Source organism: Salvia hispanica, chromosome 6 (assembly GCF_029641045.1).
Source record: "Salvia hispanica isolate PSC_SH4W2 chromosome 6, Shi_PSC_v1, whole genome shotgun sequence".
In the NCBI taxonomy this organism is placed as follows: Eukaryota; Viridiplantae; Streptophyta; class Magnoliopsida; order Lamiales; family Lamiaceae; genus Salvia; species Salvia hispanica.
In genome coordinates this window covers 40,564,143-40,583,680 of record NC_142697.1, presented here as the reverse complement: position 1 = coordinate 40,583,680, position 19,538 = coordinate 40,564,143, and the positions used below count along the sequence as shown (strand labels likewise).

The following is a 19,538-nucleotide window of genomic DNA, read 5'->3' as shown; positions in this document are numbered from 1 at the left end:
TTTGGATGGTGTTTGTTTAAAACTTTAAATGGTTGATCATCGAAGGCTTTACAATTATTTACATGTATTTTGGATAAGTTATTTTTCGATTCATAAGTCATAACACTGCACAAATTTAAAATGATGACAATATTATGAAATACTACAAGTTTAGAAATGAAATCCACAACTCTCATGAACTCATAATTCTGAACAAAGGGAAAGGGGGTAGTTAATAAAAATTAGTTAAAGTGAAATACATAAATGAGAGTCAATAGGAAGGAATGATGGTCTTGCTGTATAAATTAATTTCACATGTATAAGGCTTCATCGATTGATAGGATTGATGATGGCATGCACTTTCATCCCCTGAAGAGGATTTTGGTGATATACACATTATATTGTTTGTTACAGATAGTAATATTCACAACACTTGTTCTCAGAGCTGTTTTGTACCATATGACTAGATCAAATGATCAATAAACAAATACCTACAACCAAATACATTAACATTCATACTGAAATTGGTAACTGCAAAATAAATTGCCACTCACCTATTTCTTCTCCTCCTCCTTCCTCTGAAATTTGTAGAAAGAGACAGATGCAGAATTAGTAGCCACATGAGATCCTCATTTACTGCTACTCCTCCTCCTCCTTCCTCCTCCTCATGCTCTTCTTCTCCCCCTTCCTCCTCCTCCTCCTCCTCGTCTTCTTCTTCTACTTCCTCCTCCTCATCCTCATCCTCATCCTCATCCTCTTCGCCTTCTCCTCCTTCTTCCTCATCCTCATCCTCTCCTCCTCCTCCCCAAAATATTGAAGGGGATCATAATTAGAAAAGTATTCTGAAAGTAGTACTTCTTTACCTTCAGTTTCTTCTTCTTCTTCTTCTTCTTCTTCTTCTTCTTCTTCTTCTTCTTCTTCTTCTTCTTCTTCTTCTTCTTCTTCTTCTTCTTCTTCTTCTTCTTCTTCTTCTTTGAGGGGTGAGGGGGGGGCTAGGTCTGAAAGAGTCATGTTTATGAAAGGAAGAGACATGCAAATGAAGAGCTTCTAAAAAATTTAACTATTTTGTAAGAATTGAGTGGTATTAATATAAAGGATTATTAACCTTTGTGTTTGATAAGATATACTGATATTGTATGAACAGATACTTTGGACCATTAACTTTTTTTGTATGAATTCATTGGTACTCATATTATTTGGATTATTAACTTTTGTGTATGATAGGATAGAGTATGAATAGATAATTTGGATTATTAACTTTTTTGTATATATGAATTGATTGATTTCTTCCGTGCACAGATATAGATTGAATGATTATATTTCAAATGCAAAAAGATTACTAAAATTCCATCAGCACAGGACACAGGACACATGCAATACATGCATAATACTATTGCGCACACACACATTGTAGATACACAACATACAACTCACAAATACAACATAGACATTACTTAAATGTACATAATATATACAATACACATGTTGCACACACACAACATACATTGCCCGCATAATAAGTAAACAAAAAAAAAGTGAAATTGAATTAAATTTTAATTTCTTCTACTTTAATTCCATAAAATTTGAATTTGAATGTCAATTTCATGTAACAGACTCTAAAATGGATAAACTCTATTTTGACGGTATTCAACCTAACACTGTAACAAGCTGAATATGTAATATTGATTAAGATGCTGGAATTCAACCTAATACTGCAACTATCTAATTTTGGGGAATGGAATAACACTATAACAGCATGGTACTGTGGTAAAAAGACACGTCGCATTTGATTTATTTGGATTATTACACTGCATTTTTTCGTTTCCTATTTTTTTTGTATTTCTCTTTTTAACACTCATTTAATAATAATTGGACTTTTTCCATAGTTCGAATTGTGAGAATCATAATTACGGTTTTATAACACTAATCATTTTTAATTAGGTGCCAAAAAACGACATCACATTTGATTAGTTACTCCACGACGTTATTGTCCGTTCTTCGTTATTATAATATTCTCATTATTCATTTTACAACACTGTTTTGTAACAGGGAAATGGAAGTGTGATAATGTATGCAAAATAAAAATAGAATTAGTAATAGGAGTAATAATAATACTATATGCAAAATATTTTTTTAAATACACTAAAATAATAAAGTGAAATTTAATGAAAAATAGATAAAATAAGACAAAAGAAGAAGAAAAAGTAGGTAGATTAAAATAAAAATGGAAAAAAAGTTAGTAAAATATGAAAAAAGGGAGAAAAATTGGGTAGAGTATGAAAGAGAAACTTTCCATTTTAGAAATGAGATTATTTTGTTATATTTTTATTTAGAGGGAACATTTTTTTGTCCGTGAACTTTGCCAACGATATCAATTTTGGTGCGTAACATTTGAAAATATCTTTTGACGTCCATTAACTTCGATGTAACATCGTTTGAGATACTTTTTCACTGTTTCAAACTTTTTTAGATGAAAATACCCTCAAATCCATGAAGAGTATTTCAGTGTATTGAATTTATTAAACTATTTAATTTATCTCTCTTAGTTTTTTTTCCCAAAAAATATTGAATTAGTAAAAAAATAGCTCAAATGATATTACATCAGTGTTAATATAATGCACCTTGGAAGATATTTTCAACCGTTACGAACCAAAATTGATACATTGGTTAAAAAATGTTCACTTTTTTATTTATAAAAAACACCTATTCTGCCGTTATTATTATTATGGTTTCTATTTCTTTGTCACACAATTGTTGTAAATAACTAACTAAAAATGATTAGAGTTGTAAAACAGTAATTATGTTTATCATAATTCGAACTATGGAGAGAATCCTATTAATTATTACCAATTAAATGAGAGTGTTAAAAAAGAGAAATACAAAAAAAAGTAGGAAAATAAACAAAAGAAAACGGAAAAAATGCAGTGTAATAATGTGCAAATAAATCAAATGCGACGTCGTTTTTTAACCACAGCACCATGCTGTGATTATCCTCCACTGCAAATTATCCATTCCCCTAATTTTGTAACAAACTATATTAATATGCTCGTGCTCTATGAGTAGTATTTGTAAGTTTAGTAGAAATATATGGAGACTAAAATTAGAAAAGATATGGTTATATCACATGGGCTCCCTTCCAAAGTCAAATTAAATATCGTCCATGTACTCTGTCCCATTTCTGTTGCGTAAGAAGTCCTTTTAAGTTTTCTACTAATAGAGATTCAGTCATTCAGGTAATGTAATTTTAAATCTCACTATTTTACATTAATTAAACATGATCTAATTTATTTTTAAAAATCAAGTATATCCAACGGCTAATCTTTGTTTGTCCCAGTCAAGGATAGGTAAATCATACTCATTTCCCTTCCCTAAAAATAGTCATTTTGCAGACTGTACAAATTTTAATAACAAACTGATAAAGTAATGAAAACAAAGAAAAAGATAAAATAACATTAATAAGTAGGATCCACATTATCAAGACAATAATTTGCAAAAAAAAAATATGTAGATTAATTTTCTGGGACAGATAAAAATTGTAGTACTACTAAATAAAATAGCCAGGACCTTTGGGGGATAGTTGCCTCTACATTCAAAACGACGATGGCATTATAAATTCATAGGACCGAAAACTCATGCTTTTCATCCATTAAATTGTGGAATATTTTTATAGGTAGCGAGTATCATCATATTGTTAGCGAGTATAATCAAATTATAGTATTAGTCATCAAACCCACACTCATAAAATACTAAATAATAATAATAATGTTCACTTTTTTTCGTAATAAATTAATAATAGTGTGTGCACCATGTAAATATCCTCATGCATCATGATTCATGGGGTATGTAAATAAAGTTTACTTTTCTTGCTTCTGACCCAAAAGGACATAAAAGTGTTATTCCTTTATGCTCATATGCCCATGGACCAAGGCCATGGCGTCCTCCCCTCAATTTCTACAAATGAAGAGATTTAGAACAATACTCCCTCCGTCTCACATTTGGAGTCACTTATTATTATGGCTTGGATTTTAAGAAAGAGTTGAATGTGTAATAAATGAGGTGAGATGATGGAGTGTGTAATAAATGAAGTGAGATGGTAAAGTTGGTTGAAGGTGGGTTTCTTTTGACTTTTAATTTTTGTTTTAGTTTATTTTAATATAAATAATGACATTTTGATGTAATTTTGATGAATAATGGGGTAAAATTGAATGACCAAATATGGATAAAACTAAATGTGACTCTTAAACTGAGACGGACTTTTATGGCAAAAAGTGACTCTTAATCTGGGACGGAAGGAGTACAATTTAAGCCCAACTTAAAGCCCAAAATGAAAAAAAAAATGAGTTTATTAAATATTATTAATAATTAATTCCTCTTTCACAAATTAAATGGTCAACAAATTCTAGTCACATCAATTTTTTCAGTATATTTTTATATAAGAAAACTAAGATTCACAATCTAAATAATTAAATCTAGATAGTATCTTGAAAGGTTCAATTGTTGTTTTAAATATATAAGTGGGGGTAATGACTCAAATGACATATATTGTACAAATTTCAAACTATGATTTGAGTTGTTAGAAAATATCAACAGATGATAAAATAACAACAATAAAAAATATCAACACAGTATCTATTCAATGTCAACAAAGCATCAACAGTTGACATCTTTTGATGCTACTCCCTCCGTCCCGGCTAAGATGACACATTGCTTAGCCGGCACGGGGTTTTAGGAGTTATTGGTTAAAGTGTTTAATTGGAGAGAGAGAAGGTGGGTGTAAGTATTAAAGTAGAGAGATAAAAAAAGATGAATATTTTAATAGGAGTGAGAAAAAGTGGTTGAGTGTATTAATTGGAGAGAGAAAGTTACCAAAAAAGGAAATGTGTCATCTTAGTTGGGACAAACTAAAAAGGAAAACGTATCATCTTAAGCGGGACGGAGGGAGTATTATTTTGTCATCTGTTAATATATTCTAGCGATCCAGATTATGATTTGGAGTTTGTGCAATATATAGAGTATATCTGAGGACCGATCCTCGGGGCTGTGCTATAGCGGAATAAGTTCAAAAATATCTGCCTCCGAATCAACGCCCATTAGAGAGAATAAATTGTTGTAGGATATCGGGCGCGGTGGTGCGTCTTTGCCTCGGAGAAAAACCTGTTGATTATCCCACTCGAACTGCATAGTGAGGTTTTTGTAATTCTTCGTAATATCACCAAGATCCTGTAGCCATTTTACTCCCAAAATGATACCCGAGCCTTTAACCTGGAGTATAAACATATCAATGTCAAACCGGTGCCCCTGCAATGTGATCGGCGTTTTTGTGAAATTAAAATTTCCAATCACATTTTTTAATGTATTAGAATCAAACTAAATGTATAAATCGAAGCAAATAACGTTAAACGTGTGTCAAATGTGAATGGTGCCTATATAAAGAGCTCATATAAGATATGTAGCATATCATTCATATTCATATGTAATGTATTATTTGAATATTTTTTAATCATTTCCCGTGTATTATTGATACTCAGATTTTGCAATAGAAATGTGTGTAATAGAAATAATATTGTTGTAAGATTCGTATAACACTATAACTGAATTCACTCAAGAACTAAAAGAAAGTACTACTATAAATAATATCATGATTTGATCAAAAAAAACAGCAAATCATATCCTTTCACCAAAACCCGCAAGTGACATGTTTTGGACTCAAGAACAGAGAGTAAGGTTGAATATTAGCAGCAAATGCCAACTAAATATTTACGTTAAAATTTCATTTTTTTTTTTAAATTGTTGCAAAATATTAATATGAAATTAATTTTGAATTAATTAAATTTATAAATCGATTTTCAATGTAAAATGTTAAAAAAGAGTTCGATTATGTATGCACAATTATGTACATTTATTAATATATGATTTGCATTTTTTAAAATATTTTTTCTTGTGTAAGATTTTGGATATTATATCTTTCAACTTATCATACTTATGTAATGTACTATTTGAATTGTTTTAATCATTTCCCGTGTATTATTGCAATAGAAATATATAGTGTATTTGTAATAGAAATAATATTGTTGCAAGATTCGTATAACTGAAGAATTAAAAGCAAGTAGTAGTATAAATAATAGCATGATTTGATGACAAAAAAACAAGAAATCAAATCCTTTCACCGAAAGCCGCGAGTGATGATGTTTTGGAGTGAAGAAGAGAGATTAAGGTTGAATAGTAGCATCAAATCCCAGGTGACTATATTCCCTCGCGATATCCTAATCATTAAGCTGAACATGGCCATGAATACCAAAGAGTGGAACTATATCATAAACACAAACACACGCACCCAAAAGATGCTCCGCCCTGTCAAAATATGCATAAGGAAACAAATAAATCACCCAAATCAGAGGAGCCGTAATTGATTTAATTGATATTTCTTAGAATTAGAATTATCTTGTTTCCATATGTACATACTATCTCTCCCTATATAAAGAGGGGCTGTAAATCATTCTAATCATCCGAAAATAATACAACACTCTTGTCTATTCCTTTAGCTTCAATATGTTTAGCCATCTAATCCTGGCCTCTCTCGATAACCATCTTCAAGATGGTATCAGAGCAGGATACTAGAGGTGGGGACTCAGAAAAGAGTTCATCACCGTCCATATACCCTTCTCAGCCCTTTTACCTGCACCAAAATAAACGATGTCAGAATCTGACTCAGAAACCACCACAAATACCACTCAAACCTCTGTCAATATCCCCTTCGAAATGGCGACTCAATTCGCTGATTTTCTGAAGCAGATCAGTTCATCAGCAAAACCAAAAACCTCAAATACCACCCAAAATCAACTTGAATCCCTTGGCGACGTCCACGTCACGACCAAACTTAATGGAGAAAATTATCCCCTTTGGACAAAACTCATGAAACGAGCCATAGGAGGAAAGGGCTTGATATCTCATATTTATGGAGGTTCGGACCCCCCATCCATTACCGATCCCGACTATTCCAAATGGCAACAACGAGATCATTGTTGTTTCAATTGGATAATCAATAACATCGAGATAGAACTTGTGAATGAAGTCTCACAATACGAGACAGCCAAGGATCTGTGGGAAGGCCTAGCAATCACATACGGCAGTGGAGGAGACCCGCTACAAGTGTTCGATCTACATCGACAAGCTGACAGAATGAAGCAAGGGAGCATGACACTCGAAGCACTCTGGCAGAAGTTTCAAGATCTATGGATTTCCATAGACTCCAGAGATCCGAGCGATATAACAGATCCAGAATCGATCGTGAAGACCAACAAGAGAACCCAGAGACACAGAACATATCAGTTTCTCTATGCCCTAGATGAAAAACATGATGCCGTAAAGAAGGAGATCCTGAACAGAGAGCCCATACCAGATGCCCGTACTGCATACGGGATGGTAAGACGGGCAGCGGCGAACAACCGAGTTCTTAACCCAGCGACGGCAGAACCAACAACCCCTGGCATCGGGACTGGGCTCGCGGCCGTCAACCAAAATAATCCTAGACCGCACATCCCATTCAGAAACACGACCGCCGAACGGAGAGGGGAGGAAGATAAAAGTCGCCTCTCCTGCACTCACTGTGGAGGCAAGAAACACACCAAGGAGACGTGTTTTCACATCCACGGGTATCCCGATTGGTGGGAAGAAATGAAGAAAGGAAGACAAAACCGGAATCGTGGCGGTGGGGGAAGAGCAGCGGCGGCCGCAGCGGTGGGTGACCGCGCCGCCTTCGGCGAAAAATCGACGGGCAGCGGCGTCTCCAGCAACGCCCAGGCCGGAAGTCATGGTGAGGAGGAGAGAGCTGTGGCCTCAGTCTCGGTGGCACGAGTGTGGAATGATGGTAAGCCGACGGCAGGAGAGTCGGCGGTGATGTGCACCGAAGGGGAGGCGGCGGAGAGTGCTAGAATTTGGGGAGGAAGAGAGGCGGAGGTTTTGGGGGGGATTACCTTAAATACCCCAGTTTTTAGGAAATCTCAAATTGGCCCCAAGAATTCCCCAAATAACACATAATACCCCACCCATTCTCCAGAATCTAAAACTTACCCTCCATCTTGTCCTATTTTCAAAACAGACCCCATATATAGCTCAAACACCAAACTTGACCCTCCATCTCACTATATATACCAAACAGGCCCCTCACAAATGACCAATGTCTATTTTGGTCCCTCAAAATCAGATAATCCCATTCCTATTGACCCAAAATGCAAAAATCTAGCCGACAAACCCACAATTGAGTGTAAAAACTCTTTTGAAGCTCTAGCCAATTCCTCGACCTCCATTGTAGGAAAGAAAGATAGTCACTGGATTTTTGATTGTGGGGCAACCGATACCATGTCCTTTGACTCCTCTGATTTTTTAGCCATTACCCAGTCAAAAAAATCCTATGTCCAAACAGCCAGTGGGGATTTAGCACCAGTCCAAGGGGCGGGCACTATTATTATCTCACCTACTTTACGACTTTCCAATTGTCTATTTGTCCCATCATTGTCTCACAAACTCTTATCTGTTAGTCATGCGACTAAAGAGCTCCATTGCAAGTTACTAATGCAGCCTGATTTTTGCATGTTGCAGGATTCGAAGACGGGAACGATAGTTGGGCGTGGCACTGAACGACATGGACTGTATTATTTGGACGAGACAGCCCAACAGAGTGTCGCGTTGCTTACTCACGGACTGACAGAAAGGCAGATCTGGCTTTGGCATCGTCGGTTAGGGCATCCATCCTTAGGATATATGCGTTTACTTTTTCCCGAGATAGCTACTTCTTTTTCTATGCAGTGTGATACTTGTTTTTTGGCCAAAAGCCACAAACATTTTCAATTGAACAATACTAGAATGAAAACTCCTTTTGCTTTAATTCACTCTGATATCTGGGGTCCTGCTCCTGTTACTGGTGGTCAAGGTTTTCGTTATTTCTTGCTTTTTGTTGATGACTATTCTCGAATGACTTGGGTGTACTTTCTGAAATCAAAATCTGAGGTTTTTGAGACTTTTACCCAGTTTTACACCCATGTGAAAACCCAATTTAATCAAACCATCAAAATTCTTAGATCTGATAATGGGGGTGAATATGTCAACTCGAAAATGCAAAAATTCTTTACTGATAAAGGTCTCGTCCACCAAACAACTTGTGCTTATACACCAGAACAAAACGGGGTAGCCGAAAGGAAGAATAGGTATCTCCTAGAGATAACTAGAGCACTACTCATCGAGTCACAAGTTCCGAAATCCTTCTGGCCAGAAGCTATTGCTACTTCAGCCTATCTTATAAACCGACTTCCTACAAATATTCTAAACTTTAAAACACCTTTAGACATCTTTTCCACCCATTGCCAAGTACCTTCCTCACTAAGCCTCGACCCTAAGGTGTTTGGATGCCCTGTCTTTGTCCACATCCCTAAACACAAAAGAACAAAATTTTCCCCTTGTGCAGTCAAATGTGTCTTCTTGGGATACGGTAAAACTCAAAAGGGATATCGGTGCTACAACCCCAAAACACGCCAAATGTACACCACTATGAACTGTGATTTTGTTGAGGGGGAATTCTACTATAACCAGCCTAGCAGTCAGGGGGAGAATCAACCAAATACACCAAAAAGTGACTTACTAGACTGGACCACCACTCCTACTCCACCTATCACACCTGCATCATCTATTCCACCTACTCCACCTACGCCACCCGATCCCGATCATGCCAAATCAGATCATGTTCTGGAAGTTGGTCCATCAGAGGAGGTTAGCGGCACTGCCGGGCAGTCAACTGATTCCAATATACAGAATGTGGAGTTAAGTGACATGGCCTCACCATCTGCCTCGTCTTCAAATCTCGAGGTAAATGAATCTATTTTTGATGATACTAACAATAACAGAGAAGAAGGAGTTAAAGTGGATGAAGACACAGGACAATATGAAATGCCACAAAGAAGCACCAGAGGCATTCCACCAAAGAGATATTCTCCTGAGTGGAAAGGGCGAAAATCCAAGTACTCCGTGGCGAATATGGCTCAAGGACAACTCACAGAAATGGCGCGTGCTTTTGAGGCTGCCCTATATGAAGAAGAGGAAATTCCTTGGTGAAGAGTTGATTTTCTGCTTGCTGTATCCTATCAATTTCTAATTACACACTTCCTAGATCCAGTAAATCAACTAGATCACAAGGTCTAGAGACTCACAAGACTGGAAGTCTGGTCGTTGGTACGCAAGCAAACCTTCAAAACCCTCAACCACAGATACTAAACTAGCACAGGGAAGTAGGGATCGATCCCACAGAGATGGACTCGTAAAATACATGCGTAGAGAATTGGAAACTATTTTTGGGTTGGCTGCTGCCACGCATATTTTGGGTTGAGGAATTTAACTAAGTGAATTTGGAAATAAAGTATGCTATGCTAACTGCTAGATCTAGGCAAAAAATGAATTATGTATAAGAACTAAATCAAATCAACTACTAGATCTGGGACTTCTACGAACATCTCTAGACCAAGGAGATTAAAACAAGTGGGGACCAAACTCTGAAAAAGGTAAGTACGGACAGAATCGAATCTGCAGCCTAACTAACTAAAGCATCAACTGAAAATGACTTCATCTTCTTCAACGAACACAAATAAATGCAGAGATCGAGAAAAACAAACTCAGATGTAGATTGGAAACATAATTTTAACGGTAAACGAAACAACGACGGAAATCACACTACTAGACGAAGCAAACCAAGCAGAACAAAATCCCCATAATCTCATGCACAAATTTCACCTCCCCTGTTCAGATCCACACTTCGGATGCTAAATCCACTCCGGATCCAAGCATCCGAACAAAAATCCAACCGAACACAACTTCAATACCACGATTCTCGAATCTCCTAAAATATTCAGCAACAAATTCAAGAGAACATCTCAAATAAACAAACCAAAATAGCAAGCGTCATAATAATCAACACGAAATCCAACTTCATCAAGGCAAATCAAACGTAAACAGAACGGATAAACTGATTCAGCAACAAAACAACAAGCTCGACTTCCAAACGTGAAGTTCGAGACGGAACAGAGTAGTAAACAGAAATTAAGAGAACAATTGTTTCTTCGCCCTCAAGGGACGGTGGTGCACTGATACGTAATTCACGAAAACGAAAACCACCCCAAATTTCCCATTTCCCTAGTGTGTGTGCTAAGAGCGTGACTGTGTGTGGAGTGTAACCGATCTGCCATTCTTGTTGCGCACTCCTTTATTTATAAGCTTCGAGGTGGGGCCCAGCGAGGTATTGATTGACTTGATTGCCCTCAGCTTTTGGCTTCCTTCCTCTAGCTTTTCCTCGTGATTCCGTTCCTGCTCCTCGCTAGATATCCTCCTCCAGCATCTCCTGGATCTAGCGCTACACACACACCTGGCTTAACAAAACTTGTTAGATCCAGCAGAAATGTGATGTTTTTCACTACATAACCAATGCATGAAATTAGCCTTATCAAACTGCTCACACTTAAACCATACTTGTCCTCAAGTATAAAGACAAGAAGAAAAGAAGAATAAGGCGAATTTCAAGCATGGTTATCCCCTCGACCGACTCTACAGACTCTAGACAAAACTCCTACACCTAGACACAACTGAGGCAAAGCTAGACACTAAAACAAAGAGTACATAATCACATAGGATGAAAACATATAAACACATATGCATGAACTGGTTTCAACTTTTAGGCAACCGTCCCCACAAGATTAAGATCAATCCAACAGGCTGCACTCCTCCAAATAGGCCCTTTTCTCCCCTCTACCTAGCCAATCTGTCAGCTCGTCAAGATAGCCTTTTACTTCCCCAATTGTTAGATTCACTCGATCACTCATTCCTCACCAGGGATGTTAGGACCGATTCTCTCTTAAGTTATTGCCAACCACTGAAACCTCGGGTTATGAGAATTCCTCCTTCTATCCTCCGTCACTATCCCCCTTTTTTTTCTTTTTTTTTTTTTTTTTTTTTTTTTCTTTCTGGACTTCGTCCAGCTTATACCTCCTTGATTTCCTGGACTTCGTCCAGCTTATACCTCCTTGATTTCCTGGACTTCGTCCAGCTTATACCTCCTTGATTTTTTTCTCTCTTTTTATTTCCTCCTCTGGACTTCGTCCAGCTTATACCTCCAGATTTTATGATTATATATTTTCTCCTTTCCCCCTTTTTTTATTTATATTTTTTTTTTTTCTTCTCTTTTCCTTCAGCATTCAGTGGCAGACTTTTGACATATGTTAGCTCTAAGTGTTATCACAGGCTTATAACTCACCTCTAGAGTAGGGCTTCACAACTGAGCAAGTAAAGGCATTTACTATCGTTCTCGCTTCATTCAGATTGGTTCGGCTTACTAAAGAATCAGGCTTCTAAGTTGGAATACCTCCTATTTTCAATTGCTCTCCCTAAGGGAATCTGCCGTATTATATCCACTAGTTCATGCGACACACCCCTAGACCTACGACTCCTCAAAGCATAATAACACTGCATTGATTCCTCTCCCCCTCCCACTTCACTCAAGCTTGTCCTCAAGCCATCGTCGTGAAGGGGGGAAAACAGAGAATTCAATGCAGAATTAAACAACAATTTCACTTCTCACACTTAGACCGAGCAACGGGCTAAGTGGGAGAAGAATAAACCAACAGAAAACATAGAACTTCTCACACTTAGACCAAGCATTGGGCTAAGTGGGAGAAGATAGCATAAAACACAGTAACGCATGGAAATAAAACACAGAAAAAGAAACACAAAAACTAAAATTTACTTGGTCTGGGGAAATTGCTCATTTCTGGGGCTGGCTCCCGCGAGAGCCAGACGGTGGTGGAACACTGGGGCGGTTTGTTTTCACTTTCTTCTTCGCTGGTTGCTCCAGCTCTTCCTTTCCTTCTGCAGCTTGATCGAGTCCTGGTTTCCTCATTAGCATTTTCGTCCTCGGTGGATTTGGAACTTTCTCGGGAATAGTCGGGGTGGTCAACTGCTGGAATGGCTTGATCGAGGGACTGCTGTGGATGATCTTCTGTGCCTCGCCACTTGACCCAGGAGTCGACTTCGACTGGGTCAAGGGAAGCGTCTGATGCAGCCATTTCAACATCCGCGTAGATATCTCCACAGCTTCCGCCACTCTTTCGCTTTGTTTGGCACATTTCGTGGCCAAATCTGCTACGTTGCTGCTCAGAACTTTTACTTCTTCCCGACTCCCATTGAGTTCCTTCCGTATTCCCCCGAGTTCCTTCATCATCTCCTTTTTCATCAGTTGCATTTCCTTTTTCATGTCCTGCACCTCCTTCCTAAGCTCTTCCACCTCTTCACTTGGCATTAGCTTGAGTCTGGACTGAAATAGAAGTACTTTCTGCCCCACCTGAAGTTCCTTGACCCGGAGGTTCTTGTCGTGCCAGAGCTTCGTTCTTTCCTTGTACCACATTGCTGAATCGAATGCCTCTAGCCGTAGTTCCTCCAGCTCCTGTAATTGCAGCTTCCTTTCTTCTTCACATGCCACAGACTTCATATTCATTTCCTTAATGGCCCAGTATGCCTTGTGCTCCACTTCCACGGGTAAGTGACACATTTTCCCAAACACCAACCTATAAGGTGACATCCCGATTGGTGTCTTGTAAGCAGTTCTATACGCCCACAAAGCATCGTCAAGGCGTTTACTCCAATCCTTCCTTGTGGTGTTAACTGATTTTTCCAAAATACTCTTTATCTCCCTATTAGAGACTTCAGCTTGCCCATTCGATTGGGGGTGATATGGTGTAGACAATCTATGATGCACGCCGTATTTCCTCATGAGCGCTTCTATAGTGCGGTTGCAGAAGTGTGTTCCTTGATCTGAGATAATCGCTCTAGGAACTCCATATCTGCTGAAAATGTTTGACTTCAGAAACTTGGCCACCTCTTTAGACTCACAAGTGGGCGTAGCCTTCGCCTCTATCCATTTGGAAACGTAGTCTACAGCGACCAATATGTAAGCATTTCCGTACGACGACGGAAATGGGCCCATAAAATCCATCCCCCAAACATCGAAAATTTCGCAGATCACTATGGGCACTTGGGGCATCTCATCTCGTCTCGAGATTCCCCCTGTCTGTTGACACCTTTCGCAGCATTGACAGTATTCAAAGGCATCCTTGTTCAATGTAGGCCAGTAGAATCCACTGTCTAGAACTTTCCTTGCGGTTCTCCTTGGTCCGAAATGCCCTCCACACGCCAAGGAGTGACAATGATGGAGTACATCTCTTTGTTCCCATTCAGGAATGCAACGTCGAATTATCTGATCTGCACACATCTTCCAAAGATAAGGATCATCCCAGAAGTAATATTTGGCTTCGCTTTTAAGCTTCATCTTCTGGGCCCGGGAGGCTTCCTCTGAACTTGGCACCTCTCCCGTGACCAAGTAATTTGCCAGGTCAGCGTACCATGGTTCTGCGTTACGTACGCGCTTTCCTCGATCAGATTCTCCTGGACCTGTTAAAACTAAGACAGATTCCCAGCTTATCGGTCTAGGTGGTTCGTCCATATAGTACAAATGCTCTTCGGGAAAAACATCGGGAATAGCCTCGTCCGTATCTCCTTGATGAATTCTACTCAAGTGGTCAGCCACTCGATTCTCTGTTCCTCTTTTGTCTCTTACTTCCCAATCAAACTCCTGTAGAAGTAGGACCCATCGAATTAGCCTTGGCTTTGATTCTTTCTTAGCTAGCAAGTACTTTATTGCTGCATGATCAGTGAAAACAATAACCTTTGACCCAAGAAGATAAGGGCGGAATTTTTCGAACGAGTAGACGACAGCCAACATTTCCTTCTCCGTAGTATCGTAATTCTTCTGAGCTTGATTTAGTGTCTTGGACGCATAGAAAATTACGTAGTTTTTCCCATCTATCTTCTGCCCTAGGACGGCTCCCACAGCGAAATCGCTCGCGTCGCACATTATCTCAAAAGGGTGATTCCAGTCTGGTGCCCTGATAATTGGTGCGGACACTAGTCTATCCTTGAGCAATTGAAATGCCCTCTTGCATCCCTCATCAAACTCGAACTCCACATCGTTGTGCAGCAAATGAGTGAGTGGTTGCGCAATTTTTGCAAAGTCCTTGATAAACCTTCGATAAAACCCTGCGTGACCGAGGAATCCTCTAACTTCCTTTTGATTTGTAGGGTAAGGTAGCTTTGCAATCACTTCCACCTTTGCCTTGTCCACTTGTATTCCTCTTTCAGAGACCACATGACCTAAAACAATCCCCTCAGTTACCATGAAGTGACATTTTTCAAAATTCAGAACTAGATGTTTCTCTTGACATCTTTGCAGCACTAGGTCAAGGCTGGCTAAACAAGTGTCAAATGAGCCTCCATATACAGTGAAATCATCCATGAATATCTCGATGCACACCTCTAGTAGATCCGAAAAAATACTCATCATACAACGTTGGAATGTCCCTGGTGCATTACATAGACCAAATGGCATCCTTCGGTAGGCATAAGTTCCAAAAGGGCATGTAAATGTGGTCTTTTCCTGGTCCTCTGGGTTCACGAAAATCTGGAAATAACCGCTATATCCGTCGAGGAAACAGAAATACTGTTTGCCAGCCAGCCTCTCTAGCATCTGGTCAATGAATGGTAAAGGAAAATGATCCTTTTTGGTGGCTTCATTTAGTTTCCTATAGTCGATGCACATCCTCCATCCAGTGACCAGTCGAGTAGGCACCAACTCGTTCTTGTCATTCTTCACCACTTGTATTCCAGATTTCTTCGGTACCATGTGAACCGGACTGACCCACTCGCTATCTGGAATAGAGTATATGATTCCAAGGGACAGTAGTTTCAGAACTTCCTTGAGCACTTCCTCCCTCATGTTTGGATTCAGTTTCCTTTGTGGATCACGCCGAGCCTTTGCCCCTTCCTCTAGTCTGATGTGGTGCATGCAAAGATCAGGGCTAATTCCAACTAGGTCAGAAAGTGTCCACCCTATGGCCTTCTTGTTCCTCCTTATTACTTCCAGCAGCGCACTCTCTTGGTCTTCAGTCAAGCGGCTGTTAATTATCACTGGACAAGTTTCTCCTTCCTCCAGGTATGCATACTTTAAATTTTCAGGCAAAGTTTTCAACTCCTTCTTCGGTGTGATGGCTTCCTGAGGTAAAGGGTTCTCCGCCTTACTTCTTGGCGCCATTTCCTCTAGATTCGCTCCCTCGTCTGGGCTCTTCTCCTGAACAGATCTGGCTGATTGGAATGATAGTGGCTGGTGGCAGAATGCCATGATCGCTTCATTGATCTGATCATCTGTCAAGTCCTGTGTGAAAAAAGTTTCACACCATCCTGTCACCTCCTTTTCTACAGTCTGGCTCAGCTCCGAATTGTCAAACTGTTCCTGCATTAGTTCAGTCTCAAGATATTCTTGGACTAGGGGGTTAATTACATCTACAACATGCAAGTTTTCAACATCAAGCGGTTTTTTCATAGCTTCTTCAATGTTGAAGGTGTATTTCTCCCCATGATAGTCCAGGCATATGGTTCCATCAAACACATCAATAACAGTCTTCGCGGTGCGAAGGAAAGGTCTCCCCAGTAACACCCCACTAGACTCAGCAGATTCATTACCCCTCATTTTTATCACATGAAAATCAGCTGGGTATAGGAAATCATGCACTCTGACTATGACATTTTCCAATACTCCCTCAGGCGATATGCATGTTCTATCGGCCAACTGAATCACTACTTTAGTATCGACCAAACTGACTCCCACCAATTTTTTATATATTGACAGCGGTAGGACATTTATCGAAGCACCTAGATCACACATGGCATGCTCAATTTTAATATCACCTATAGAAATAGGAAGAGTGAACATACCTGGATCTGTACACTTTGACGGCATCCTCCTCTTTTGTATCACGGCGGATACATTTTCTCCTATAACAATCTTCCCATCAGGTTTGGTTTTTCCTGCTATGAATTCCTTGATGAACTTGCTGAAGGTGGGTATTTTCAGAGCCTGCAAAAAGGGTAGGTTAATCTCCAGCTTACTAAATATTTCCACAAGGTCCTCAGTATCATCTTTCTTTTTCTTGGCTTCTCCTCGATATGGGAATGGTTTGGGTCGCTTTACTGCATTCGTGGAACTCCCTGCTGGGGCTGCACCTGTCTCCCTGCTTCCCTCTTTAAGTTCCAACTCAGGTTCTGGATCAAGGAAAAATGGGTCACTTAGTCGAGGCATAGATCCCCTTAAATCTCCCTCCTGGAGGTCATCCTGTATAGGAATTTCTCTGAGTCCAGGATCATCTCCTCGAGACTTCTGATTCCCCTTTTCTCCGTTCATCTGTGAGGGTGTCTCCTCGTTTATCACTTGCTTCGGTCCTTCATAGCCTTTCCCCGATCTCAAGGTAATTTGACTAATATTTGCTCGGTCTGGTGGTTTGACAGTGGCAGGCAATTTCCCTTCATTTCCCCGCATTTCGTTCAGCGACGTGGCCAACTGGGACATCTGCTTTGCCAACATGTCCATGGCAGACTTCTGCTCCTGCTGGGCATCTTGAATTTTGTGCACCACGTCATTGTTAGCCTGCATGTTATTCTGCATGTGTTGTTGGAAATTTACCAGGTCATGCACCATGTCATCAAGATTCCGCTGTGGTCGGAAACCTTGAATTGAACTGGGATTAAATCCTTGATTTTGATTGGTTCCAACCACCTGGTTCTGGCGAAAATTTCCCTGACCTCCTTGATTATTGTTGTACTGGGTTGCTGGACCTGGGTGACTCTGTTGGAAATTTTGATTGTTTCCTGAATTGTTCCTCTGATGCGGTGGCACATAAGAATTCCCTTGGTTGCTCTGGTTCCTGTTGTTCCAGTTATGCTGATCCCCTTGGTTACGGAAATTCCAGTTGTTCAACCCCTCTTGCTGCTTCCCTGCCCAGTTAGAATTATGCTGTGGTCCTTCCTGATTCCGGCTGGGCCATGTCTGCTGGTTCTCCGCTGGACCTGGGTGTTGTGACTGTGGTTGTTGGTTCACTTCAACTGCACGTTCCTTGACCAAGATGGGTTGCTCCAGATTCCTGACCTTGAGCCCTTGCTCATAAACTGCCAAAAGCGAAATTCAAAAGATTAAAACTATTTACACCAAATCTCTAAACACATAAACAAACTACGCCATCCATCCCCGGCAACGGCGCCATTTGAAGAGTTGATTTTCTGCTTGCTGTATCCTATCAATTTCTAATTACACACTTCCTAGATCCAGTAAATCAACTAGATCACAAGGTCTAGAGACTCACAAGACTGGAAGTCTGGTCGTTGGTACGCAAGCAAACCTTCAAAACCCTCAACCACAGATACTAAACTAGCACAGGGAAGTAGGGATCGATCCCACAGAGATGGACTCGTAAAATACATGCGTAGAGAATTGGAAACTATTTTTGGGTTGGCTGCTGCCACGCATATTTTGGGTTGAGGAATTTAACTAAGTGAATTTGGAAATAAAGTATGCTATGCTAACTGCTAGATCTAGGCAAAAAATGAATTATGTATAAGAACTAAATCAAATCAACTACTAGATCTGGGACTTCTACGAACATCTCTAGACCAAGGAGATTAAAACAAGTGGGGACCAAACTCTGAAAAAGGTAAGTACGGACAGAATCGAATCTGCAGCCTAACTAACTAAAGCATCAACTGAAAATGACTTCATCTTCTTCAACGAACACAAATAAATGCAGAGATCGAGAAAAACAAACTCAGATGTAGATTGGAAACATAATTTTAACGGTAAACGAAACAACGACGGAAATCACACTACTAGACGAAGCAAACCAAGCAGAACAAAATCCCCATAATCTCATGCACAAATTTCACCTCCCCTGTTCAGATCCACACTTCGGATGCTAAATCCACTCCGGATCCAAGCATCCGAACAAAAATCCAACCGAACACAACTTCAATACCACGATTCTCGAATCTCCTAAAATATTCAGCAACAAATTCAAGAGAACATCTCAAATAAACAAACCAAAATAGCAAGCGTCATAATAATCAACACGAAATCCAACTTCATCAAGGCAAATCAAACGTAAACAGAACGGATAAACTGATTCAGCAACAAAACAACAAGCTCGACTTCCAAACGTGAAGTTCGAGACGGAACAGAGTAGTAAACAGAAATTAAGAGAACAATTGTTTCTTCGCCCTCAAGGGACGGTGGTGCACTGATACGTAATTCACGAAAACGAAAACCACCCCAAATTTCCCATTTCCCTAGTGTGTGTGCTAAGAGCGTGACTGTGTGTGGAGTGTAACCGATCTGCCATTCTTGTTGCGCACTCCTTTATTTATAAGCTTCGAGGTGGGGCCCAGCGAGGTATTGATTGACTTGATTGCCCTCAGCTTTTGGCTTCCTTCCTCTAGCTTTTCCTCGTGATTCCGTTCCTGCTCCTCGCTAGATATCCTCCTCCAGCATCTCCTGGATCTAGCGCTACACACACACCTGGCTTAACAAAACTTGTTAGATCCAGCAGAAATGTGATGTTTTTCACTACATAACCAATGCATGAAATTAGCCTTAT

At 39.6% G+C, this 19,538-nt stretch overlaps 1 protein-coding gene across 1 annotated transcript; it reads left to right on the top strand.

The window, feature by feature from the left end:
- Positions 1-6,386: 6,386 nt before the first annotated feature.
- On the top strand, positions 6,387-8,016 carry LOC148923791 (uncharacterized). Its single transcript, XM_089061615.1, has one exon. The coding sequence runs from the start codon at positions 6,673-6,675 to the stop codon at positions 8,014-8,016; it is 1,344 nt and encodes a 447-aa protein (XP_088917741.1). The 5' UTR covers positions 6,387-6,672.
- The last annotated feature ends 11,522 nt before the right edge of the window (positions 8,017-19,538 follow it).

Coding starts and splice junctions, on each gene's coding strand:
- LOC148923791 (XM_089061615.1), top strand. CDS start 6,673: ATGTCAGAATCTGACTCAGAAACCACCACAAATACCACTCAAACCTCT.